Here is a 24,880-nt window from a genome sequence, read left to right on the forward strand (position 1 = left end):
ACTTGTACACGTTTACGAGATTGCCTCTCAGTCTTCTCTTCTCCAGGCTGAACAGGCCCAGCTCTCTCAGTCTTTCTTCAGAGGAGACATGCTCCAGCCCTCTAATCATCTTGGTAGCCCTCCGCTGGACTCTCTCCAGTAGTGGTGCCATGTCTCTCTTGTCCTGGGGAGCCCAGAACTGGACACAGTATTCGTGGGGAGGCCTCCCCAGGGCTGAGGAGAGGGGCAGGATCACCTCCCTCGACCTGCTGGCAACACTCTGCCTAATGCACCCCAGGATACCATTGGCCTTCTTGGCCACAAGGGCACACTGCTGGCTCATGCTTAACTTGTTGTCCACCAGCACTCCCAGGTCCTCCTCTGCAGAGCTACTTTCCAACAGGTCAACCCCCAGCCTGTACCGGTGCCTGGGGTGATTCCTCCCCAGGTGCAGGACCCTGCCCTTGCCTTTGTTGAACTTCAGGAGGTTCCTCTCCGCCCAGCTCTCCAGCCTGTCCAGGTCCCTCTGAATGGGCAGCACAGTCTTCTGGTGTGTTAGCCTCTCCCCCCAGTTTAGTATCATCAGCAAACTTGCTGAGGGTGCACTCTGTCCCTTCCTCCAGGTCATTGATGAATATATTGAACAAGACTGGACCCAGGACAGACCCCTGGGGGACACCACTAGCCACAGGCCTCCAACTTGACTCTGTGCCACTGACCACAACCCTCTGAGCTCGGCCATCCAGCCAGTTCTTAATCCACCTCACCGTCCACTCATCTAGCCCACACTTCCTGAGCTTACCTAGGAGGATGTGATGGGAGACAGTGTCAAAAGCCTTGCTGAAGTCCAGAAAGACAACATCCACTGCTCTGCCCTCATCTCCCCAGCCAGGCATTCCGTCATAGAAGGCTATCAGATTGGTCAAGCATGATTTCCCTTTGGTGAATCCATGCTGACTACTCCTGATCACCTTCTTGTCCTCCACATGCTTAGTGATGACCTCCAGGATGAGCTGCTCCATCACCTTTCCAGGGATGGAGGGGAGGCTGACAGGCCTGTAGTTTCCTGGTTCCTCCTTCTTGCCCTTTTTGAAGACTGGCGTGACATTGGCTTTCTTCCAGGCCTCAGGCACCTCTCCTGATCTCCAGGACCTTTCCAAGAGGACGGAGAGTGGCCTAGCGATAACATCCGCCAGCTCCCTCAGCACTCGTGGGTGCATCCCATCGGGGCCCATGGATTTATGGATGTCAAGTTTGGACAAAAGATCTCTAACCCGATTCCTCCTCCACCAAGGGAGAGTCTTCCTTTCTCCAGCCTTCCTCTCTTGCCTCCAAGGTCTGGAATTCCTGAGGACTGGCCTTAGCAGTGAAGACTGAAGCAAAGAAGGCATTCAATAACTCTGCCTTCTCTGTATCCTTTTTTACCAGGGCACCCACCCTGTTCAGCAGCGGGCCCACATTTTCCCTAGTCTTCCTTTTGCTATTGATGTATTTGAAGAAGGCCTTCTTGTTGTCCTTGACATCCCTTGCCAGATTTAATTCCAACTGGGCCTTAGCCTTCCTTGTCGCATCCCTGCACGCTCTGACAACGTCCCTGTATTCCTCCCAAGTGGCCTGTCCCCTTTTCCACATTCTGTGTACTTCCTTCTTCTGCTGGAGTTTTGCCAGCTCATCCATGCAGGTCTCCTGCCCGCTTTGCTGGACTTCTTCCTCAGAGGGATGCACTGATCCTGAGCCTGGAGGAGGTGATGCTTGAATATTAACCAGCTTTCTTGGACCCCTCTTCCTTCTAGGGCCCTACCCCAGGAGAGTCCCCTAAGTAGGTCCCTGAAGAGGCCAAAGTCAGCTCTCCTCAATTCCAGCGTTGCAATCCTACTCATTGCCCTGCTCCCTCCTCGTAGGATCCTGAACTCCACCATCTCATGGTCACTGCAGCCAAGGCTGCCCCCAACCTTCACATCTCCAACTAGACCTTCTTTGTTCGTTAGTACAAGGTCTAGCAGTGCACCTCTCCTCGTTGGCGTCTCCACCACCTGAGTCAAGAAATTATCATCAATCCTCTGCAGGAACCTCTTTGACTGTTTGTGCCTAGCTGTGCTGCCTTCCCAACAGATGTCAGGGTGGTTGAAGTCTCCCATGAGAACCAGGGCCTGTGATCGTGAGGCTACTTCCAGCTGTCTGTAGAAGGCCTCATCGACGACTTCCTCTTCCTGATCAGGTGGCCTGTAGTAGACCCCCACAACAGTGTCACCCATGTTAGCCTGCCCTTTAATCCTTACCCATAGGCTCTCAACTTGCTCTTCATCCACCCCGAGGCAGAGCTCCATACATTCTAGTTGCTCCCTCACATAAAGAGCAACTCCACCACCTCGCCTTCCTGGCCTGTCTTTCCTAACAAGCACGTAGCCATCCATGACAGCATCCCAGTCATGTGAACTATCCCACCATGTCTCTGTCACTGCAATGAGGTCATGGCCCTGCGACCGCACACAGATCTCTAACTCTTCCTGCTTATTCCCCATGCTGCGTGCATTGGTATACAGGCATTTCAGAGAGCCAGTCAAGCACGCAGGCTTCCCAGAAGAGGTGCAAGAGGATCCTCCATAGCCATGTCCCATGCTGTCTCCCCTGGTTGTATGCACCCGCTGGAGGCATCCTGACTTGAGCGGTGTTTTACTGACTCTCCTGCCACTATACCACTCCCCTTCCCCCATCTTTCCTAGTTTAAAGCCCTCCGTACCAGGCTGGCCAATCTGTTGGCAAAGACACGCGTGCCCCGCTTGGTAAGGTGGATCCCATCGCTCCCCATAAGCTGTTGATCTTCAAACAGGGTCCCATGGTCATAGAAACCAAAGCCCTGTTGCCAACACCAGCGGCGCAGCCAGTTGTTAACTTGGAAAATTCGTCTACTCCTCCTCCTGTCCTTTCCCCTCACAGGCAAGATTGAGGAGAAAACCACCTGGGCTCCCAGGCCCTTCACCACCATTCCCAGAGCTCTGAAGTCCCGTTTGATGGTTTCCAGTTTGCCTTTCGTGTCGTTAGCACCCACATGGAAGATCAGCAGAGGGTAGTAGTCTGACACGTGGACAAGCCTTGGCAGTCTTTCCACGACATCTCTTATTCGAGCCCCTGGCAGGCAGCAAACCTCTCTGGACAAGAGATCAGGTCGGCAGATAGGTGCCTCTGCTCCCTGCAGCAGGGAGTCACCCACAACAATCACTCGCCGTTTCTTCCAGGGGTTCCTGCACGGCACAGGGTCTGCCAGGCCAGTTGCCTCCCTTGGAGCCATGCCCAGCTCCTCCTCAGCTTGCAGGGCGCTAAACTTGTTCTTCAAGGGTAAGTCTTGAGGAGGAGCAAGAGCCTTTCTCCTTCTACGAGAGGTCACCAGCTTCCAGCCCTCTTCAACAGCGTTATGTCTCCAGGGCACATTGAAATGCATTTTGGTTTTAAGTGTTTTAAACTATTCCATTTATTCTTTGTGAGCTTTCAGGTGTTTGGATGAACGCTTCGTCTTAGTGTCCTGTTCTGACAGCTGTGCAGTTCAACCTGGGCAGCAGCTTAAAAGGAAATGTAATGACTGGATTAACATCACTCACAGGTTTATCTAGGAAAAGACACAGCCCAGCTCTTGAACCAGCCACTACCAAGTGAAGGAACTTACACCCTAAAACACAACCACAGGGAGACTTGAGGGAGGTGGAGGGCTACCAGCATCAAACTGGAGTTGCTCAGGTATCTTCAGTGCTTGTGGATATGGAAGGGAGTGACACAGTTTTTTTTAATTGCAGATTTATATCTTTCATACCACATCCGTTTTACCCCCTAAAAAAAGCTGTTGAAGAGAGGTAAAATGACTGCGGCTGAGGGGCCAGAGGCAGCAGTCCCTTGGTCTGTCTCCAGCAGCTGAATTTGTTCTTGTGATAGTGCCTGGGGCTGCTCTGTAGGGAGGCTCTTGCCCCCTGTTGAGGAGAAGAGCCTGGGGAGAGCAGCTGAGCTGAGCTGCTGAGTGCCGGGGATGCTTCCTTGTTCTGTGGGAAGAACCAGGTGTGAGGGGGCATTCTTTTCCTTCTATTTTGGGAACAATTTTGTGATCTGAAGCAGCAGACTAGCAGCCTGCATGGATGGCTGTGAGTCTCTTCTGCATGATCCTGAGTCTTGGGGTTTCTTTTTGTATTTAACTGTAAGCAAGTCTTACTATATTTCCTTTTTCTCCTCTATAAATTGATCTGATAACACTGTACCTTCTCATCTCTAGTGCCTCGCTGGCCCACTCCGTTTTCCATATCAGTCAGTGCACTTTTCTGAACTCCTGCTGCAACTTCAGCGCGGTGAGTGACCCTGCTAGTCCGTCCTTTCTGTCTCTGGCAGTAAGTTTAAGTAACTCTTGGAGCTGGGGCAGCTTCCCTGTTCCCTGGAGAGATGCCATCTTCATCAGTGCAGGCTCTTCCTGTCTCTTCCCTGGGCTGCTTTTGGTGGTGGACAGTGTTGTGGGGTGGCTGCTGGGGTTCCTGGATTGAACCGTCAGCTCTGTGTCCCTGAGCAGGCCATATGACTGGGGTATAGCAAAGTGATTGCTACGCAGCACTGAATTACTGAGCACCACTGGCTGTGCAAGTGGCCAGAGGGACTGGTGCCTCCCACTTTGGACTATGGGGATTTACCCTTAAGCATGGCTGTTTCGAGGCTCTCAGTTGAATTCTGGCTGATCAGGCCTGGCCTTTGTTTTCCCTGATGAAAAACCCCACAAAGTGTAGCTGTGGAAAAGAGGGCTAATTGAAGAAGAGAAATCACCAAATGTCAAACCCTTACCTGAAAAGTGCAAATCTTCGGGCAAATCTTTGGGCAAATAATGCGTGGAGTGCAGCCTCAATCTGTGTCGTGGCCGTGCAGAGGCTCCAGGCTTCGATGTACTGCTATCTGTATGTGCAAATGTAGTGGTGTTTGGGCATGGCGACCTATGGTCCCTTGTGCGCGATGTGGAGCCCACAGGCAGGGAGGGGAGGCTTGCCCTTTTGACAAACGGCCTTTCCCAGCCTGCCTGGGTTAGCATTTGCTCGCCCACCAGCAACCACGGCTGTGCCTACTACTGTGCCTGCTGCTCTCCCCATCCGCAAGTCTGGCCAGGAGTGGGAGGGAACATGGACTGCAGAGAGGCAGATATGCACGCATGGACTGACATGGCGTTGTGCCTGCACTGGCATCCACCAAACCCCAACAGCACAGGCCTAGTTGTGGGCATGGCAAGTGTTGTCCTGCCCCTGCTCACCCCTGAGCACCTCTATCTGTAATGGCCCCACCTTGGTGCCCAGGGATGGAGAGATGCTGTGGGGATCATGGGGCCTCCCACCACCACTAGCATGAGATTCCCAGGGCCCTCAGGGCCAGGAACACACGCAGTTTGTGCTGTGCTAGCCCCACGTAGAAGGCCTCAGCATCTGCTTTCCCTCTCCTCCGAGGAGCCATGCTCCCAAGACAGCTGCATGGAGACAGCTGCAGGGCACGATATCGGCGTCACTGGCAATACGACTCCCAGCCAGGTAGTCTCCCCTCATGTGACTGGGCACCCACCTTGTCCCCACCCTGTCCATCACACCCAGCAAAGTGGAGAAAATGTCTTTCCTGCCAAAGAGGAGGGTAACCCCTGTGCCTCTCCCCATTCCCTCACAGGAAAGAAGTTTTTCCTCATGCTCAGACTGAACTTCCTGTGGTTCAGTTTCTGCCCATTGCCTCTTGTCCTGTTGCTGGGCACCACGGAGAAGAGATTGGCCTCATCCTCTTGACACTCCCCCTTCACATACTTGTACACATTGATGAGATCACCTCTCAGTCTTCTCTTCTCCAGGCTGAACAGGCCCAGCTCTCTCAGTCTTTCTTCAGAGGAGACATGCTCCAGTCCCCTCATCATCTTTGTAGCCCTCCGCTGGACTCTCTCCAGTAGTGGTGCCATGTCTCTCTTGTCCTGGGGAGCCCAGAACTGGACACAGTATTCGTGGGGAGGCCTCCCCAGGGCTGAGGAGAGGGGCAGGATCACCTCCCTCGACCTGCTGGCAACACTCTGCCTAATGCACCCCAGGATACCATTGGCCTTCTTGGCCACAAGGGCACACTGCTGGCTCATGCTTAACTTGTTGTCCACCAGCACTCCCAGGTCCTCCTCTGCAGAGCTACTTTCCAACAGGTCAACCCCCAGCCTGTACCGGTGCCTGGGGTGATTCCTCCCCAGGTGCAGGACCCTGCCCTTGCCTTTGTTGAACTTCAGGAGGTTCCTCTCCGCCCAGCTCTCCAGCCTGTCCAGGTCCCTCTGAATGGGCAGCACAGTCTTCTGGTGTGTTAGCCTCTCCCCCCAGTTTAGTATCATCAGCAAACTTGCTGAGGGTGCACTCTGTCCCTTCCTCCAGGTCATTGATGAATATATTGAACAAGACTGGACCCAGGACAGACCCCTGGGGGACACCACTAGCCACAGGCCTCCAACTTGACTCTGTGCCACTGACCACAACCCTCTGAGCTCTGCCATCCAGCCGGTTCTCAATCCACCTCACCGTCCACTCATCCAACCCACGCTTCCTGAGTTTACCTAGGAGGATGTGATGGGAGACAGTGTCAGAAGCCTTGCTGAAGTCCAGGGAGACAACATCCACTGCTCTGCCCTCATCTCCCCAGCCAGTCATTCCATCAGAGAAGGCTAGAAGGCTTCCCCTTGCACCTGGTGAATGATGAACTCAAAAGGCCACTTGCAGAGTAGGTGCTTGGCTTTGGTTGCTGACCATTTCCAAATCCAGCCAAAACAAAACCCATGCAAGCAAAAGGCTATTTAGGACATTGTCAAATGTATTGAGGTAGATAGGTCACATCAGGTCTCCAGAGACATTGGGCAGCATTGCCCAGTGTGAGTGGCTCCAGGAGAAAAGATGCTGTCCTCTGGAAAGTCCTCCTCTGATGACATTGTGTCCTACAAAAGAGATACAAAGCTCATGACCTGCCCTCAAGACTGAAAAAGAAGAAAATAGAAAAGCTATGAAGTAGAGAGCTAAGCCCAATCTTCTTTCTCAGGGTAGAAAGGAAATAGCAGAAGTCCTGTTTGCAAGTCAGGCTAAAGCCCCATGCACAGCTGCAGTCCTGGGCTTCCCTCCAGGAGTGGAGGTCCCAAGGAACAGACAGAAGGCAGGTGAAGGGCCCTGGCTGCGACAGGGCTGGGAAGAGGGCAGCCCTGGACAGCGACCATTGGGGTCTGGGAGAGGCCCACTGCGCAGGGGGAGGCAGGCAGGAGTGACCCCACGGAGCAGCAAGGGAAAGGGCTGGGGTGCAGAGGGCAATCCAAGGAGAAGGGCTGGGGGAGAAGGCAGGGGGTCAGGGAGGCTGGTGGGGTGCGGGGCAGCCCTGTGCTGACCCTCTGATGCCAGGACATCGCTGGTTTGCTGCCCTTGCAGGAAATGTCCCCCCCCGGGAGGAGCTTAGGCTCCCCTTGGGCCACCCAGCCCCTGCTCAGTGCCCTGGGCCCCCCAGGCACTAATGCCATGGGGAGAGCTGCCAGGGGGCTCCAGCCACTGCCAGCACCTCCCAAGGAGGTAGAGTTGAGCCCTAAGGCCTTCTGCGGGCTCAACTGAAATACTCTGCAGGTACCGCACAGCCCCGTGCCCGAGGGAGGAAAAGGAGAGAGAATGGGTCCTGGCCCATCTCAGCCCTCCACCTTCCTTTTCAGGCTGCTCGGGGGCGGGGGGGTCCCAGATGAGATCACCAGGCGGGTAGCAGCAGTGCAGAGCGGCTCCCTTGGATCTAGCCCTCCCTGCTGCGACCCCCCGGAGCCCAGCCCGGCCCAGGGAGGATGCTCAGCAGCGGCAGGAGCACCTGGCTAGATCCTGCTTTCCATGCAGACCCTGGCACTGGAGGACAGAGAAGCTGGTAAGCAAAGAAAAACCCAAACTCTCTAAACCTGACACCTTCTGCTGCTCAGGTTTTTTTTTTGTCTTGCTTTAGTTTCCCTGCAGTTACTAGCAGGGAAGTTTGCTGGGTGCAATTGGTGCCCCTAAAAACTCATTCTCCTGGCAGAGCTGTGGCCAAGTGAGGCAGTGTTCGGCAGAAGCAAATTGCTGGCTAATGCCTTTCTTCTTTGGAGACCTGAGGTGTCCAACCCTGGCAGTGCTGCCTGCAGCACAGTGTCCAGGCTGTGGGCAGAGGGGATGCGCTCCTTGCTTCAGCCTGAGAGCAGTCCGAAGCGAGGGCTGGGCGCAGGACTGCCTGCCAAAGAAGGGTTGCAAGATGGGGGAAACAGAACTGTGTTTGGTTTTAGCTCTAACATATCCTGCACTGCGGAAGCGTTAGCAGAAAGTCAGCGAGACAGCCCAGAACTTGTGCCTGCCCCCAGCATCACTCTGATCATATAGCCGAGGGGTAGAGCAGCCTCCTCTCCCGGGCCGCTGCCCTTGCGAGGAGCTTCTCTGGCCCTGCCTGGCTGGCAGTTCCCAGCCATCACCACGTCCCTGCCCCAGTAAAGGGAGGTAAAGCAGCAGCTGCCCCTTTTGGAGGGCTTCAGGTTTTGAGGTCCATGATGTTGCTGTATTTCGTTGTTTGAGTTATTCCAAACAGCAAAGTGCTGTTTCAGCCTGAACCACTGGATGGGGCAGGAGGAAAAGATGTGGTTTGACCTCAACTGCATTGGTTGCATCGCAAGAAGGACACAACGTTTCTCCTTGAGGAACTGGGGCAGGCTCCCATTTCCCCAAACAGAGCAGCCCGGGAGTTGCACAGCCTGTGTCTGCACCAACTCCGACTACCCCAAAAATGGCAAGCGATTCCCTTTCAGGGACCAGAGTCTTCTCATAAGCTCAGCTCCAGCACCCAAGGCACTTGTAAGAGCAAAAAGGCCGAGAGCCTAAAAGTGCCTTGGGTGGTGGCAGGAACCCTGGGGGGCTTTTTTGTACCCCCCCCCAGAGCTCACTTGAGCTGTGACTGGGGCTGTTCCCATCTTCCCTGCTTCCTTCTGGCCTTCTCCACCAAAATACTTTCTCCCCTGCCTTGAATGCAAACATTTAGTGAGAGGACTGAAAGAGGGACTGGAGCTAGCTCAGCTGGAGCTGTGCTTGCAAGAGCCATACTAAAATAGGGAAAGCTCGTGCTGGGATTAAGGGAGCATCTCTCAAGGAGAAGAAACAGCCCCTTCTGGCACGAGCTTTTTCCTAGTGCAAGGAAATAACAAGACAGCTATAGCCATTGGCTGCCCCTTTCCAGCTCCAGTGGTTCAGCAGTGAGCTTTTCCCAGCACAGGAGCTGCAGGACAGCCTGGGGGTGGGAAGGGATGATGCCTCCTTCTGAAAGCTATTAACAGGGGTTAAGCAAACTGCATTGAATAAACTGAACGTCACCTTGTCTCAGCAGTGGCTTGCTCCGGGTTTTATTTCTAAGAGCAAGAACAGCCCAGCACAGTGCTACTGTCTCATTCCTGCTTGGCTCTTCCTGCAGCACAGCACCCTGGTGAGGGTTGCGGGGAGCAGAGCAAGCCAGCGAGCCCAGGCCCCCTTCTTTCTGTGACTGCTCTTCAAGGCAAAATCCAGGTCCTGCTCCTTTGGAGGGCAACCAAGTTCCCTCACTCTTTGTATCTCCAGCTGGCAGAGGGGTGGGCGAGAGGTGAAATAGCGGTTATTTTCAGCAACAAGCACTTAGGAAGAGAAAATGTGTGTTTTAATAGAGAAACGGTAGGACTGAAAATTCTAGGCGTTTTCCCCCTATCAATCCTCAGGCTCAAAACCCCCTCCCCACCATTTCCCCTAAGCAGGTGCAGGCGTGTGGCTCTGCATATGGGGTCTGTGCCCCCCCCCCCCAACACACACACACTCCAGCAGCTCCAAACCCCAGCCCCGGCCGAGCCCACGGCTTCCCTTCCCCATGGTCACAGCATCATGGTTGCTGAGCCTGCGGGTAACCCAGCACAGCACAATTCACACCTGAATGGCCAGACCGGGTGCTTCAGCTGGGGCCGGGCCAGCGAAAAACACTCCCAGCGGCATCAAAAAGCACAGAATATCCATGGCAAAGCTCCCCCATGCTGCGGGAGCTGCACGGGCAAGAGCAAAGGCAGAGCTGGGGGAGCTCCCCGCTCTCAGTGTGGGGAGGCTTCACGTGGCTGCACGGAGGGTTGGAGCCAAACCTGGCTGGTGAGTGCTGGCCACTCAGATCAGCCCAGCCCACCCCGGCCGCCCTGGGACACAGGAAGGCTCAGGGAGAGATGAAAATGCTCCGCTCCGGCCTGCCAGGGAGCCGCAGCTCCTGGCACAGGCAGTGACCCCGCTCCCAACTCAGGAGGCTCCTCTGCAGCCCGCGGCGGCCAGGACCAAGGGATGAGCCAGGCCGGGCACAGGGCTCAGCCCCGACCCCTTGCTCCATGCCCACTGCCTCACCAGACTTGCAATGCCACCGCTTCAGTCCCTTTCCCCATTGCCGGAGGAAGAGAGAAGCAAATAGGAGCCCTCCAGCCCAAACCCACCTGCAGCACAGCTGTATTGTAAGTCCTTTCTCTGAGCAAACAGAGACCAGTTTGGGAAAAACACTGCTGTATAGACCCAGCTCAGGGACCGTTTTCCTCCCCGGCCGGCTGGACTGAAATGATTGCCTGGAAGACACTGCACCAGCATTTCATTTACCAACGTTGCCAAGTTTGCAGGGAATCGCAGCCCCCAGACAGAGCGCTTTGTGCTGGCTCCACAGGAAGCGGCCCTAGCCCCCGCTTTCCCTCTCCCCGCCAGGCACCATCCCCTGCACCAACAGCAGCCAAACGTCTGCCTTGCTAGCCCGGCAGCTGAGGGCTGAACAAACTCACCGCCGAGACGAGGCGGTCCTTTCCAGGCAGCTCCCCGTCCCTTATAAGACGCACCTCCCCCCAACACAGAAGGAGGCAGAGCAGGCGAAGGGCTTTGCGGAGGAGTCTCCTTCACCGTCCCCTCCCCAGACGAAAACCCGGGAGACATCTGGGGCTGGAGTAGGACAGGGAGCGATAAGACCTCTCTGCTCGCCCACTGGTCCTTCCCCGTCCTCTGCCTTGCTGCCCTGCTCCCCTCCCTGCCTTCGCTCATGCCAGGCTCACCGTGGGGAGGCAGAGGGGCTCCAGACCCCACACCCATCGTGGGGAGCCCAGCTCTAGGCAGGTGGCCCCACGGCCTTTGCACCACCAGCAGAGCTCAGCTCTCCCTGTCTCCCCCCCCCCCCGGCTCTAACCCCCAAGCTCCACAGCCTGCTCCCTGCTGGAGAAACTCAGTCAGGTGTCCTGTGGGGCTGGGAGGGGGCAAACTTCACTGAGATCCATCTACCTAGGTCTTTCTGTGCATGCCAGGGTCTTCCATTGCCAGGGCTTCATCTGGGCACCAGCAGCACTGCCCCACATCATGGCGAAACCCCCTCTGGACCCACCACTGCCTGCCCCAGTCTGAGCCCACAGCCTCATCCGCAGGCAGGAGCTCAGGGCGCTGAACACAGCCCTTGGAGTCCCTCCCTGTCACATCCCCTGTGCTCTGGGGCTGTGCCTGCGGCCACAACAGCTTATCATCGGCGCGACAAGCCAAGCATGACCTATGGCTCTGAGGCACATATGGGATAAATGCTGCCCACTGCGGTTTTCTTCTGGTCAGTTAAGGGGTAAGAGAGAAGTAATGATCAGACACTTTGGCCTTGGTTGGCACTGGGTGGCTTTTAGTGCTTGACCTATCTTTGGGCTCAGCAAGACTGTTGGCATAAATTTGCTTTTGCATGCAGGGACCAATGCTGTTTTACCCGCGTATCTCAGGGATCTGCTAACGCACCTTCTGTTGGCCACCAGGCCGTTTCAGCCTCATGCAGCTGCTCAGCCACCCATGGCTGAGGCAGTGCATTACGTAGATGACACCCTAATGCCCCCCCAGCACACAGGATGGTAGGTAGCTTTATCTAAATCTTTATGGAACACAAGCTACAATGATGCTTTAATTGCAGTTGTGGGGTATTTTTAACCTCTAATATTCTAAAGCTCTACAAATTTTACAGGGTCAATGTTCTTTTATGAGGTATGCAAAGACCCTTGTTAAGCCTGTGGAGGGGACACGTTATTCCTTGCAAAGCCTGTACCTAATGTTTGATAATGTTTTTTATGCGGAAATGGGACGAGAAGGAACGCTGGAGGCTGGTGACTTTCCACCGTCTGAATAAAGAGAATGTCTTGACTGTCGCCACCAGAACAATTGCAGACAGTATTCTGACACTCATCTTTCCAACTGCTGCACTTGTATTTTGGTGTAATCATATGATGAGTCATCCCCTGGACGGGGGCAGTACATAATTCCGCAATTGAACTACCAAAAGGTCTACTTGGAGGGAAGTGGCACACAACTACAATCGACGTATTTATGAGGCCTACGCACTGAGAAGTGAAGACTGCAGAACTTACTGCCAATATGAAGTTGTTAACCTGTTTCCAGTAAGCCTATGGCTGTATGTATAAGTGACTGTTATTTATGTATATATAAATATGATATGTATATATATGCAATTTCCATTTGCTGTTATTAACCATCTTGGACTAGCTCATGAACAGGATAATTTTTGTGCTTGTAATGTGATGCGTTTGGCCTCTAGGAGAGCCGTTTCTCCTGCTCACATGCTGTCTGGGTGAGATCCCACACATGGTACAGCTCCACAACATGCAAGGCAGAACTGATCTGGGCCATCATGATGGTCACAGGTGGTGTTTCCAGCCATACAGTAAGAGCAGGCTGTGCCCAGAGGACCAGGACATCCCAAGTGACACCACCATGCAGAAGGATGGGACTGTGCCCAAAGTCATCTCTTCCCTGCCAGCCTTTCCCATGCATCCCTACAAAATGCTCTCAGTTAAACTCTCTGCATTCATGCAAGTGCCTCCTGCTCTTTGGCCACTTGTGCTGCAGGGTGTGTAGGACCCTGTTCAGCAATTCCCCCCCCCCCCCGTTATGTTGAATTTCAAGGGCCAGACAAGTTTTCAGTGTGCCCCAGCCCTCTCCAGGGAGGTCAGTGTGTCCCAACGATCCCTTTGCCACGAGCGTGTGTGAAGGGGCTTTCTGGGTGCTTGTGCATGTGGATGGAGAAACTGCTGGCCAAAGAGGGGAACAGTGTATGTTGAGAGGGAGCATGTGAAAAAAAAATCTCCCTCAGATTGGTGAGTTGCAGAATGCCCAAGGATTGATGATCGTCGGACACCCAGAGGCAGCCACGAGTACCCACTGTCAGGGAGGAGCAAGAGAGAGGCTGCCCCACAAGGGGAGACAAGCTGGGAGCAACCCCAGCGCTGGCAGTGCCCTCACCAAAGCGCCATCCTGCAGGAGCTGCATGCGGTGGGCAGAGCCAGGGCTGCTGGCAGGGCCATCAACAGTCCTGTACATAGCCAGTGACAAAGCGGATCCACAGTCCATTCAGGGAGTCCAGGCAGAAGCAGCAGGAGACAGGAGCAGAGACAGGGCTGGAGATGAGGCTACAACATGGGTCCGAGGGCTCCGTCCAGGAGGCAGAGCCAGATGCAGATGCGGAGGCAGGCGCACCTACAGCAAAGGGCGAAGGGCTGAGCCTAAATGGGCCTCCTGGGCCGTGGGCAGTGTGTGTGTGTTGGGGGGGGGGGGGTCAGATGAGGCTGGTCACCTGGACCAGCACTCTTGGTGCACCCGGACCTGACAGATGCCAACTGCCAGCTGTGCCATGTGCAGGGAAGCTCACCTGGCCCTCCCATCACTGGACCCAGCCTCAGGACCATAGCCAGCCTAGAACTGCCGAGGCGGACTTCAAAACCCAGAAGGGGCAGCGAGCTGTCGAGCTGCAGAGCAGGGGCAGCCAGAGCCCAAGGCACATGCCTCTGCAATGAGCGCCTGGGCAAGGTGGCAGGCTGCAGCACGAAAAAGCCTCACAGCAAACCGCTGATCCCTTCCAGAGCACTTGAACAGTAGATAAGGCCTGGGGCCCAGCGCTGAACGGTGAGGCAGGAATAAGCCATCAGCTAGCTCCCCGTGAAGGTCATGCAGCCAGGCAGGGCACTGCCTTTCACTCTACAGCACTGCATGCGCCTGTAATTACCTAGTGTGTGATGTATTTGCATAAACGGGCAGTCATTACACCTGGGCTGCCAAGCTCATCTCTGGTGCTTCCTGTTGTGGGGCATCGATTTTGCAACAGCAACAGCGCTCCTTTAGGGGTAGGTGGGACCCTCTTGAGCCCAGCCATGGCAGTGCTCATGGTGGCTGGCAGGAGCAAGCCTCAGACTGCTTCGGTGCAGCTCCTCTGGCTGCGCCTACAGCAGAGGGATGCCCCAACCCCAGAGTTTCCCCTTCTATCTTGTGCAGCCTGTGATTTCCCCATCGAGCCAAGGCTCTCCCAGGGGCCCAGCAGGTTCACCCACCAGCTCACCCATACCTTGATCCATCTCCAGGACTTTGCTTCTTCTAGCTACAACTCTGGAAAGCACTGAACAAACAAAAGTGTCAGTCCTGTAGCAAGAACAACCAGCTCTGGAAAGCACAGTCCTCTCCTGAGGGCCAGCCAGCAGCAGGAGGCATGGGACAGGGGCTCAGCACCACTCCACCGCTCCCTCAGGCACTGACCCGGCACAAGGCACTGCACCCTCCCATTCTTCAGCCCCACAGAGTTGCTGGATGTGGGGTCCACAGCAGAAACAAACAGGATTATATATATACATCAGGTGTGTGGTGAGCAGGTCCATGGACACACACATGGACATGTCCACACCAATGCACATGTGGTCCAGAGCCTCCTGGGGCAAGGGGAAGGTGAGGTCAGTGCCATCCCCCATGCCTCGACCCCGGAGCTGCCCCATTCAACCGAGCAAAGGCATCACCCTGTGCCCTGCAGCGGCCCTTCCCCCCCCACCTTGGGGCCAGCCAGCTGCTGCCTTTCTGGGGCAAGATGTTGACAGCTGATACAATCATTGCAACAGTCATGTTGCAAATAGCAATACAGAGTATGCCCCATCTGTTGATCCCAAAACAATAATCCTGGGCGGGGGGGAGGGGGGGGTGGGATGCCAGTGATGTTCCCTGCCTAGCAATGGGCTCGGTGGCTCCACAGCCCCGCCGGAGCCATGTGCCAGCCAGGGAGCACGGAGGAGGTGACAGCCACCAGCTGCACAGTGACTTGCCAGAGCCACTCGTGATGCTCCCACAGCCAAGAGGCACCTGCCCATCTGCTCCCAGCCGACCCACTGCGGCGGGGGCCCGCACTCAGTACCGTGTGGGACCCGGCCAGCCCGCCTCTGCGAGGGACCATGTAAGTGCCCGGGCACGGTGTCGTGCCAGTCCCGCCACGGGCTGGGGCTGCGAGGACGGGGGCAGTGCGGGCCGCGGTGCCTGGGTAGGGGCTGCCCCAGGCTTTCCCTGAGTCCCTTTGAGGGAGCTGCCGTGGGGCTGCAGGGAGCGGGGCAGGGGGCAGCCCTAGAGAGAGGAGAGCTCCAGTCAGGTAACAGCTCCCACAGAAGCTGCAAGGGTCCCCTCAGCAGGGAATAAATACCCACGTCCCTGTCGCCAGCTCACAAGCGCAGCCAGGGGAGCGCAGGAGCCCACAAAGGGCTGTCTTGGCCCTGTCTTGGCGTAGGAGGTGGCGGCAATGCAGGGACTGGTGCTGTCACAGGACTCCAAAAGAAGCGGCCATAGAGGGGCTGAGCTCAAGGCCCTGTGGTCTGGTGGTCACCGGAGGCTCTGCTGGACTGCAGCATGATTTTTCCTGAGTAGTGAACAGATGCTAGAGGGGACATGAGACACAGCGATGGTCCCCAGTGTGTGCCAGGGCAACATGGCACGAGAGGGCCCGGGAGGCACCGGGCGGTGGGGCCGGGTGCTCTCTGTGCTGCCCCATAGCCGCCGCAGAGCACACACACAGGCTTTCCAAGCCCTCCACAAATCTGCACACACACACATCCCCCCTCCCAATTTGCAGACTGCCACATCTCACCTCAGCAAACACCCACAGCTCAGCCTGCACATGGCCCCCTGCCTCTTGCCCCCAGAACAAGCTGCCCAGCTGTGAGCACCAGTCCTCAGGGCGGCCCATCCTCGGGGCAGCCCCTCCTCGGGGCAGCCCGTCCTTGCAGCAGCCTGGCCTCAGGGTAACCCATCCTTGGGGCAGCCCATCCTCGGGGCAGCCCATCCTCGGGGCAGCCCATCCTTGGGACAGCTCATCCTCGGGGCAGCTCATCCTCGGGGCAGCCCATCCTCGGGGCAGCTCATCCTCGGGGCAGCTCATCCTCGGGGCAGCCCATCCTTGGGACAGCTCGTCCTCGGGGCAGCCCGTCCTCGGGGCAGCCCGTCCTTGGGGCAGCCCATCCTCGGGACAGCCCATCCTCGGGACAGCCCATCCTCGGGGCAGCTCATCCTTGGGGCAGCTCATCCTCGGGGCAGCCCATCCTCGGGGCAGCTCATCCTCGGGGCAGCCCATCCTTGGGACAGCTCATCCTCGGGGCAGCCCATCCTTGGGACAGCTCATCCTCGGGGCAGCCCATCCTTGGGGCAGCCCATCCTCGGGGCAGCTCATCCTCGGGGCAGCCCATCCTTGGGACAGCTCATCCTTGGGGCAGCTCATCCTCGGGGCAGCCCATCCTCGGGGCAGCTCATCCTCGGGGCAGCTCATCCTCGGGGCAGCCCATCCTTGGGACAGCTCGTCCTCGGGGCAGCCCGTCCTCGGGGCAGCCCGTCCTCGGGACAGCTCATCCTCGGGGCAGCTCATCCTTGGGGCAGCCCATCCTCGGGGCAGCCCCTCCTCGGGACAGCCCATCCTCGGGGCAGCTCATCCTCGGGGCAGCTCATCCTCGGGGCAGCCCCTCCTCGGGGCAGCTCATCCTCGGGGCAGCCCATCCTCGGGGCAGCTCATCCTCGGGGCAGCCCCTCCTCGGGGCAGCTCATCCTCGGGGCAGCCCATCCTTGGGGCAGCCCCGCCTCCACTTGCCCTCACTACCAGAGCAGGGGGAAGCTGGTGAGGCCCTGTGCCACCCAGGTGACAGCCAGGAAGGCAGCCACACCGCTCTGCGTCACAGGGGTGTGCGTGGAGAAGGCCGAGGCGCTGGGTAGCTGGGGAGGGGCTGCAGATAAACTTTAACACCAGGGCGTAACTGAGGTTTGCAGCCAGCACCAGCCCCGCTCACCTGTCCCAGGCAGCCCTGCTCTAGGCACTGCCAGAAACACCCACCCGCCTGCCATGAAGGGGCTCCGTGCCCGCTACCACCTCCTGGTAGGTCCCGCGTGGCGGCGGCCCCTGCACCCAACAGCAGCGCTTTGCCTTCAGAGCGAGCCCTTGCATGGGAGCAGCCAGGATCTCCTGGCGCTGGGGCAAGGGTTGCCTCGGGGAGGCGCCGAGGGCGTCAGGGCCTGGCCCAGCCCAGGCCTCCGGGCTGCCGGGACAGCCCCAAGCAGAGCTGGAGGGCGCAAACGCCCGGCGGGGCTGGCAGGGCAGCTCCCAGCCGGCGGTGGCGAGCTGCGCTGCGGTGGGGGCCCGGCGGCGGCCGAGAGCCGCTGGGACTGCCGGTGGGGAGGGAGGGAGAGGAAGCGGCCGCGCCAGGCAGCCAGCCAGGCTGGCTGTGGGCGAGCGAGGGGGGATGAGGCACGCTCTGGGAGCTGCCCAGCTGCCAGAGGGATTTAACCACCCCAGGGCCTGCAGGTCACCTGCCCTTCTGGAGCAGGCAGTGCTTGGTCCTTCTTTTCCTCTCCGGGTCCGTACGGTACTTTCTGCTTGTTCCAGCAGGCAGGGAAGGGTGGACGAGCCTTGCGGGGACAGGTGGCCGTGCTGTGCCTGGGAGAGAGCTGGCCTGCGGAGCCTGGTCCCACACCATCCTCCGGGACCCTGACGCCCCCCCCAGCACCGCAGCAGGCTGGGCCTTGCTGCCCTCCCTCCCTCGGGCATGAGGTGCCAGACACCTTCTGAGCTGAGCTGGCCCCCCCGGCTCCACAGCTACCATGAACCCCAGACCAGACCCGCCAAAACCCCCAGGGGCAGCATCACCCTGGGAACCCGCGTGGCCCAGGGCAGCTTTGCGAGGCCTCATGCCGCTGGGACCAGGCAGCAGCCCCGTCCAGGGCACGGGGACAGCAGCCCCCATGACCACCCGCTGCCTGCCCTCTGCATCCCGCTGCGGCTGCCCAGAGCTGCGCGGCACAGCCAAGCAGGTCCCTTCCCATCACGCACCCACGGCTGCACTTCTTTTTTTAGACTGGTGGCTGCAATGTCTCAGAAAGGACATTCAAATATAATCTTTAGGAGTGGGGGGGAGAGAAAGATCTTCTTTAGAGAGAGAAAGGATCTTCAGGTTCACAATCCCCTCCTTTGCCTTTGGGTTGAGGACCTGGGCTGTGCGCCGATATCCCCCGCAAATGTGGGCCATGGCCAGGTGAAACCGGTGCCATGAGCTGCTGCCACCCATCCTGAGCCATCCCTGTCCCTGCCTGTGCTCTCGGGCAAGGGGACAGGCCAGCCCTTCTCTCCCCACAGGGAAGTGCTCGGCAGCTATTCGAGGCTGCCAAATCCTTCAGATGAGGATTGTAGTGCTGAGATTGTGGAAGCTCCCTCCTCCCTTGCTGGCTCAGCAGTCTTGAACTTCACATGCAACAACGGGCCAGGAGCACAGCACAGCAGGAAGCTAGGCTGGAGGCTGTGCCAAGGAGCCCCCGTGGGCTGGGGAGGCTTTCGAGCCCCTCCATCCGGCCTCTGTCCCCTGTGCAAGGTCAGGGAGACCAAGCATGGGGCCAGGTTGAGGGATGCTGCCATCCAAGTACCCCTTCTCCCTTGGAGGCAAGGATGCTGGACTCAGGGGAGGGAGGGGTACTCACCTCCCATCTGCCCCCAGGTGGACCTAGACGAGGACCTGCCCCCGGGATGTGCTGAGCCGGATGACGAGGGGCAGCCAGGTGGGGAAGATGTGCCTGTGGCGCCTTTGCCCCCGGAGGAGCCCTGCAAGCTGCAGCTGAGTGAGCCCAGCAGCATCTTGCAGGCCAAGGAGATCCAGGAGGTGAGGGACCATCCTGCCAGCACAGGGGCCTCAGCTCTGGCTGCCCCACCATCGCACTTGGCTCCCCGGCACTGTGGAGGCACGGCCTATGTCACGCCAGGAATCTGTCCAGTGCGAGGCTGGACTAGTGTTGCCCAGCCTGCCCCCGGGTGCAAGGCCCAGGCCCAGCCAGCGCCCCATGCTCCTCAGGAAGGGGCAGTGAGTATGGCCCAGCACTGCTGGAGAAGAGGAGCCTGGCCTGGGGCATGGCTTCCCAGCACAGTGTCCCCGTTACCAGCTCACTTGCGTGGGCCCTGGGGGGAGGGGGGATCAGGACAGACTGATCTGCCATGGCCAGGCTGGGGCTCCCCAAGGATCCTGTAATGGGAACATTCAGGTGCCAGCCCTGGAGGTATCAGGCCCCACATCCTGCCGGAGTGCAGAAAAACGGAGCCCCTCGCCCTGGGCTGCCTACCATGTGCTAACCCGCTCCAGGAGCAGCGCTGTATCACTCGCTCTTCCTGTCCTGCAACACTAAGAGCAATTGGCCCCTTCCCTCTCTGAGGGAAGATGCCCTCTGCTGTTTTGGAGCATCTCTGGGCCCCCAGGCACAGGGCTGCCTAGAGAAGTACTTGGGAACTGCTTCTGCCTGCCTGCAGGCCCTGTGGCCTCCTGGGAGGATGCTGGAAGGGGCCTGGATGCTCAGAGGAGCCTCCCTAGAAGGTGCTCAGGGGATGAGGATGCTCAAGGCGGGGGGGGGGGGGGGGGGATCCTTGGGGCAGCCTCCACGGAGGCTGCTGGGGGGCCAGGAGCTCCCACTGCAGCACTGCCCTGGTCTGCCTTTGTGCTGCCCCAGCCTGGAGAGCAGAGCCCAGGGCTGAGTAGAGGGCAAGGCCTCAAGCCCCAGGCTCCCTGCAAGCAGCTAGGGGTTCAGCTCAGGAGGAAAAGAGCTAGGAAGAGGCCTGGGGCTGCTGTGGGATGGGTGCTGCTGGGCAGGCCGGTGGGGGTGGGAAGCAGCCTGACCAGCCCTCACTGACCATTCTCTGCCCTAGCTGGTGCCCCACCTGCCCCTCCGGCTGACCCAGCAGCCCTGGAGCCTACTGTACTGCACCACGAGGGACGGGTTCAGCCTGAAGACCATGTACCGGCGCATGAACCATCTCAGCTCACCTGTGCTGCTGCTCATCAGAGACACTGAGGCGCAGGTATGGCCAGGCCCTCCTACCCTCAGTCCGAAATGAACTGCACGCGAGCCTGCAGGCCAGGCCTCCCTGCATCGTAGCAAGCACCAAAACACCAGGAGGTGGAGGGGGCAGCAGGCTGAGGCAGTGAAATCCCCCTCAGCCTCCTCCTCACCAGGCTGAACAGACTCAGCCCTCCCTGCCTCTCCTCGCGTGTCCCGTGCTCCAGCCCCAGCTGGCTCCGTAGCCTCCGCTGGATTTGCTCCAGCATGTTGGTGTCTGCCTCGTACTGGGGAGCCCAAGTACCCAGGCCCCAGTACGCAGAGGGAGGGGTCCGTCCGGTGCTGAGCAGAGGAAAGATCCCTGCGCCAGCCCTGCCACGTGGGGCGTTATTCCCTCGCAGGGCAGGGCTGTGCATTTTGCTCCCTGAGGTTCCTGTTGGCCTACTCCTCTGGTCAGCCAGCTGAGGTCCCCCCGCGTGGCAGCTCTGCCCTCTGGTGTGTCCCCCCCAGTTCAGGACCATTCCTAGATTTGATGTGCTCCTCTTTTTTTTTTTTTTTTCACACCATTCCCTCAATGGAGCAAGCCAGGATCCTCACGACTACACCTCCGAGAGCTGGATCAGTGGGGGATTTGCCATGTTTGCCGAGACTCCTGCTAAGGCACGCCAACGTGTGCCACTGTAACCATCTCCCCTCTGCTTCCCTTCCAGGCTTTCGGTGCCTTCTGCACCTCCACCATTCGCATGAGCAACTGCTTTTATGGCACAGGGGAAACATTTCTCTTCTCCTTCTCCCCGGAGCTCAAGGTGGGAGTCACTGACCCCCTGCAAGGGGGAGGCTGCCTGGTAGCAGGAGGCCCTCGGGGAGCCACTGCAGCTCCCTCGTGCTGCCCCAGATGCCCCCTGGCCACATGTGGGGGGCAGCCGGGGCCCAGCGGGGAGCAGGCCCAGCTCCGTGGGCCACGTTGCCACTGCAGTACGGCACGGTGCGCAAGAGGGCAATCCCAGCTCACGGCAGCGGGGCCCGACGCGCAGGCAGACGAGCTCGGGGAGCCTCAGGCTCCTGTTCCCCTCTGCAGGCTGCATTATCACCCTGAGTGCCTGCAGCAGCCCTGGCCAGGGCTCATCAGGGAGCCAGAGCGGCTAGGCGCACGTGCCCAGCCCCGGGAGCATGGCAGTGCGGAGCAAAACTGCTTGGTGCCCAGGATAGGGGGAAGCGCTCGCGGCAAAGTGGCTGTGGCTGGATCGCTTGCGTGGGGCTGTGCACCTGGGGCAGCTCTGAGCAGGGAGGAACCATGCCGCCTGTGCGCAGTGCCCACCACCGCCCTCCAGGCCTTGTGATTCACTCTGAATTAATCAGGGCAGGAATCGGCTCGTGAATGATGTTTTGAAGCTATGGGTGTCAGGGTCGACTCTTATTCTTCTCACCTGGGCTTAGCTCAGCACCAGCTGGGACAGGCACTGCCAAACTTTGCTCTGCAGCCATGGGCTTGTTTCAATGTACTTACACAACTCCAGGCGCTTAAGCTTTAAAGCTGAAATCAAAGGGCACAAGCCCCACCACAGCCCTGTGTGCTGGCAGCTCTCCTTAGGCAGGCCCAAGCTCTGGCCCTGATTCTGGGCTGCCTTCGCTGCACCAACCTGGGTGCGCTCCTGCTGCCCCATCTGCTCGGGGCGCCTGCTTCCTGGCTCACAGGTCCCAGGCTGACTGCTGCCTCCCCCGCAGGTGTTCACGTGGACGGGCAGGAACAGCTTCTTCATGAAAGGAGACATGGACCTGCTGATGATCGGTGGCGGCAGGTAGGAGCACAGGCCCAGGGCCATGCTGGAGGCTTCGCCTGGCTACAGGCTCCCCCAGCCCTGAACTGCTCCATCCGGCTCGTGAGGAGCAGCCAGGGCCATGGTTCAGGCACAGTCAGTGCCTGCCCGCTGCCTGCACAGCTGCCCCTCTTTCGTAGCACAGGGCTCAGCACCAACTGCAGACCTCAGAACTGGGGAACATCTGGGTTTGGGCACACACCAGTGCCACAATCTGGCCAGGGCAATGGGGGCTAATCCAAGCTGCCTTGCTGAGCAGGGCCAGGGCTCCCACCGGTCTTTCAAAGCTGAGAACAGCCCAAGAACTCATCTAGTTGAGCAGCACCGACTGTTTCATCTCTCTGCCCCCACTGCTGGCAGGACTGCCCTCTCCCTGCCCACTGACGGAGCGGCCATGCTGGAGGGGTGCCTACGGCAGGGATGGCTGCTTTTCCCCTCTCATCACCCCTGCACTAAGGCGCTTACCTCCGCCCCGGCCCTCGTACCTGCAATCCTTGGCTGCTGCATGCTCAGGCTGCAGAGCAGGAGGGTATCCCAGGGCAGGGACGTAGAGTGGGGAGGTAGTTCTGGAGGTGCCAAACCAGCCCCAGGCTTAGCTCTGCCAGGGCTCCTTGCAGCCAAGCTCCAGGGCGGTGGGGCTGGAGCACCTGTTAGCTCCCTGTCCGGCAGCCCTGATGCATGTGGAGCTGTGGGAGGTGAGAGAGGAGCCCTCAGCTTACTGTGCTGTTTGCATCTTTCCAGCGGGAAATTTGGGCTGTGGCTGGACGGAGATCTGTATCACGGGGGGAGCCATCCCTGCGAGACCTTCAACAACGAGCCCCTCTCTCCGCAGGAGGAATTCTGCATTCAGGCCTTGGAAGTTTGGGGCCTGGCCTGACCCTGGCTGCCCATGTCTGGGACAAAGATATAAGGGGATACTTTTGAGCCCACATGGCTCCCACCCCAGCACCCTCGGAGCCTGCCAGGGCAGTGCTCAGGGGAAGGTCAGCACCAGCTGAACTGCCTTACCTCTACCTCCCTCCACCCTGTCCCAACAAGCCGGTGTTTGTTCCCCTCTCTTGCTGACAGCCGCACAGTGGCTGGGGGCAGCACAACGGGGACAGGCTCCAGTGGGACCTTGGCCCCTGCAGTGCTGCTGCTTGCATGCCAGGGCTCCCTTGGGTGCCTGCAGGACCAGCCTCCACCACAACCACCACAGCACCAGCTGTGGTGCCCAACGACGTCAGACCACTCTGCCTGGCAGGAAAGACGCAGAGCCTCTTCTGTGTCCAGGGGGAGGGCACGTGTTGCAGGACCAGGCAGGCCCAACCACTGTGGTACCTCTGGGCTTCCTGGATGGCAGCATTTGAAGTTAACAGCAGGGAAATTCAACAGCAGCGTGCCCTTGGCAGGACAGTGACAAGAACCACATGCTGAGAGAGCCTCCAGCAAACCAGCTGCTGCCCAGGGGAAGGTGCCTGCATGGCTGAAAGGTGCTAAGGCCCATCAATAAGGCCCATCAATAAACAGCAAGAGCTAGGCAGACTGCTCTCCCAGGCTCGTCTCTGCCGTGTGAACAATAGCCCTGAGAAGCTGCGAAAAGAAAGCAGCCCCAAGCAGGCAGGGAGTCAAGGCATCCCATTTACCAACTAGAGGGGCCTGAATCCAAACCCAGCACCAATCCCAGTGCCAAAGAGCGCAAAAGAACGAGGGCTAGTATCTCAGCACTGCTTCTTGTGTCACAGCCCCCTTTGCATCAGGAGCAAAGGAAGAGCACCTAACTCTAGCTCCCTGTGTGGGGTCCCACCTATGGGTCCATGCTCTTGCAGAGCAGGTGCAAACCCTTCCCAGTCTCAGAACCCTCCTTCTGTTGAGTCCTGCTGGCCCCTCTGCCGAGCAGGAGCTGTCCCGATTCAGCTCCAATGCCAGGTGATAAAGCCGGCCATCTCCCCGACATCAGACATCACTATCTCCTGTGGGGATGCTCAGCACCCCCAGACGACTCCAGCCCTCCAGCCTGGCACTCTGCCCTGCTGTCCCTGCAGACATTGGACTCTGTTTCATTTCTGCTGTTGCAGTCCCATGGCATCACTGCTGCCTGGTGCAGGACTTGCTCGTTTTGTGCCTGCAGTTCACAGGCCTCCACAATCACAGCAAGGATGCCAAGGTGGTACATGCTTTGGCTCCCCAGCCATGGCCCCAGGAGCTGTCCCAGTCACTCCCCCTGCTACAGATGGGATCAAAGAAGCGGGAGGAGACCACTGTGCAACGCTGTTCCCTCTCCACTACCCTGAACCAGCACCGGGCAGGCTGTGCTGGTCACCAAGAGACTGCCTGGCCAAGCTGTGACCACGCTGGCCATGCCACATCCTACCTCTCTGCAGGCTGGCAGTACGGCAAGGCGGCTGCAGGAAGCTCTGTGGGGCCAGCCTCGAGGGAGCCCCGGCACAATGTGCGCTGCTCCTGGTAGGCTGGAAAAAAGGAGTGAAAACTCTATATTAAATTGAAAACCAGTGAGCAAAACAGCTATTGGCTAAACCAAGTGAAAGAAAATATAAATTCCAAACAGCTTGCCACACTGAAAACGACCAAGTTCAGGGCCTGGCTCCGGCATGAGGAGACCAAAGCTTGCTGCTCGAGCCAAAGAATGAATTAGCGTTCACTCTCCTTCCTCTCCCTGTACGTAGGATTCACAGGCTCTTTGTATCCCTCAAGTCACCTTCAGAGGTGGGAAATATCAAGGCTTTGCTAGACATCCCAAATTGACCCAGTGCTAGAGACAGCCCTGTTCTATGTAGGGGGCTGGACTAGAGCTCTCCACAGGTTCCTTCCCACCAGTGTCTCTATAGCTCCATGGCTTGCTGGCTCTTTCCCAGGTTGGAGATCTCCAGCCGTTCCTTTCTGGAAGCCATGCCAGCTTCCTCATTGTCCTCCTCTGAACTTCCTCAGCTC

General features: G+C 58.3%; 1 protein-coding gene across 1 annotated transcript; it reads left to right on the forward strand.

Moving 5' to 3' along the window:
- The first annotated feature begins 17,099 nt into the window (after nucleotides 1–17,099).
- On the forward strand, nucleotides 17,100–23,472 carry TLDC2 (TBC/LysM-associated domain containing 2). Its single transcript, XM_068912553.1, has 6 exons — nucleotides 17,100–17,199; nucleotides 18,809–18,970; nucleotides 20,002–20,154; nucleotides 20,843–20,938; nucleotides 21,858–21,931; nucleotides 22,691–23,472. The coding sequence occupies exons 1-6, from the start codon at nucleotides 17,167–17,169 to the stop codon at nucleotides 22,824–22,826; spliced, it is 654 nt and encodes a 217-aa protein (XP_068768654.1). The 5' UTR covers nucleotides 17,100–17,166; the 3' UTR covers nucleotides 22,827–23,472.
- The last annotated feature ends 1,408 nt before the right edge of the window (nucleotides 23,473–24,880 follow it).

This window comes from Struthio camelus, chromosome 18, assembly GCF_040807025.1.
Source record: "Struthio camelus isolate bStrCam1 chromosome 18, bStrCam1.hap1, whole genome shotgun sequence".
Taxonomy (NCBI): domain Eukaryota; kingdom Metazoa; phylum Chordata; class Aves; order Struthioniformes; family Struthionidae; genus Struthio; species Struthio camelus.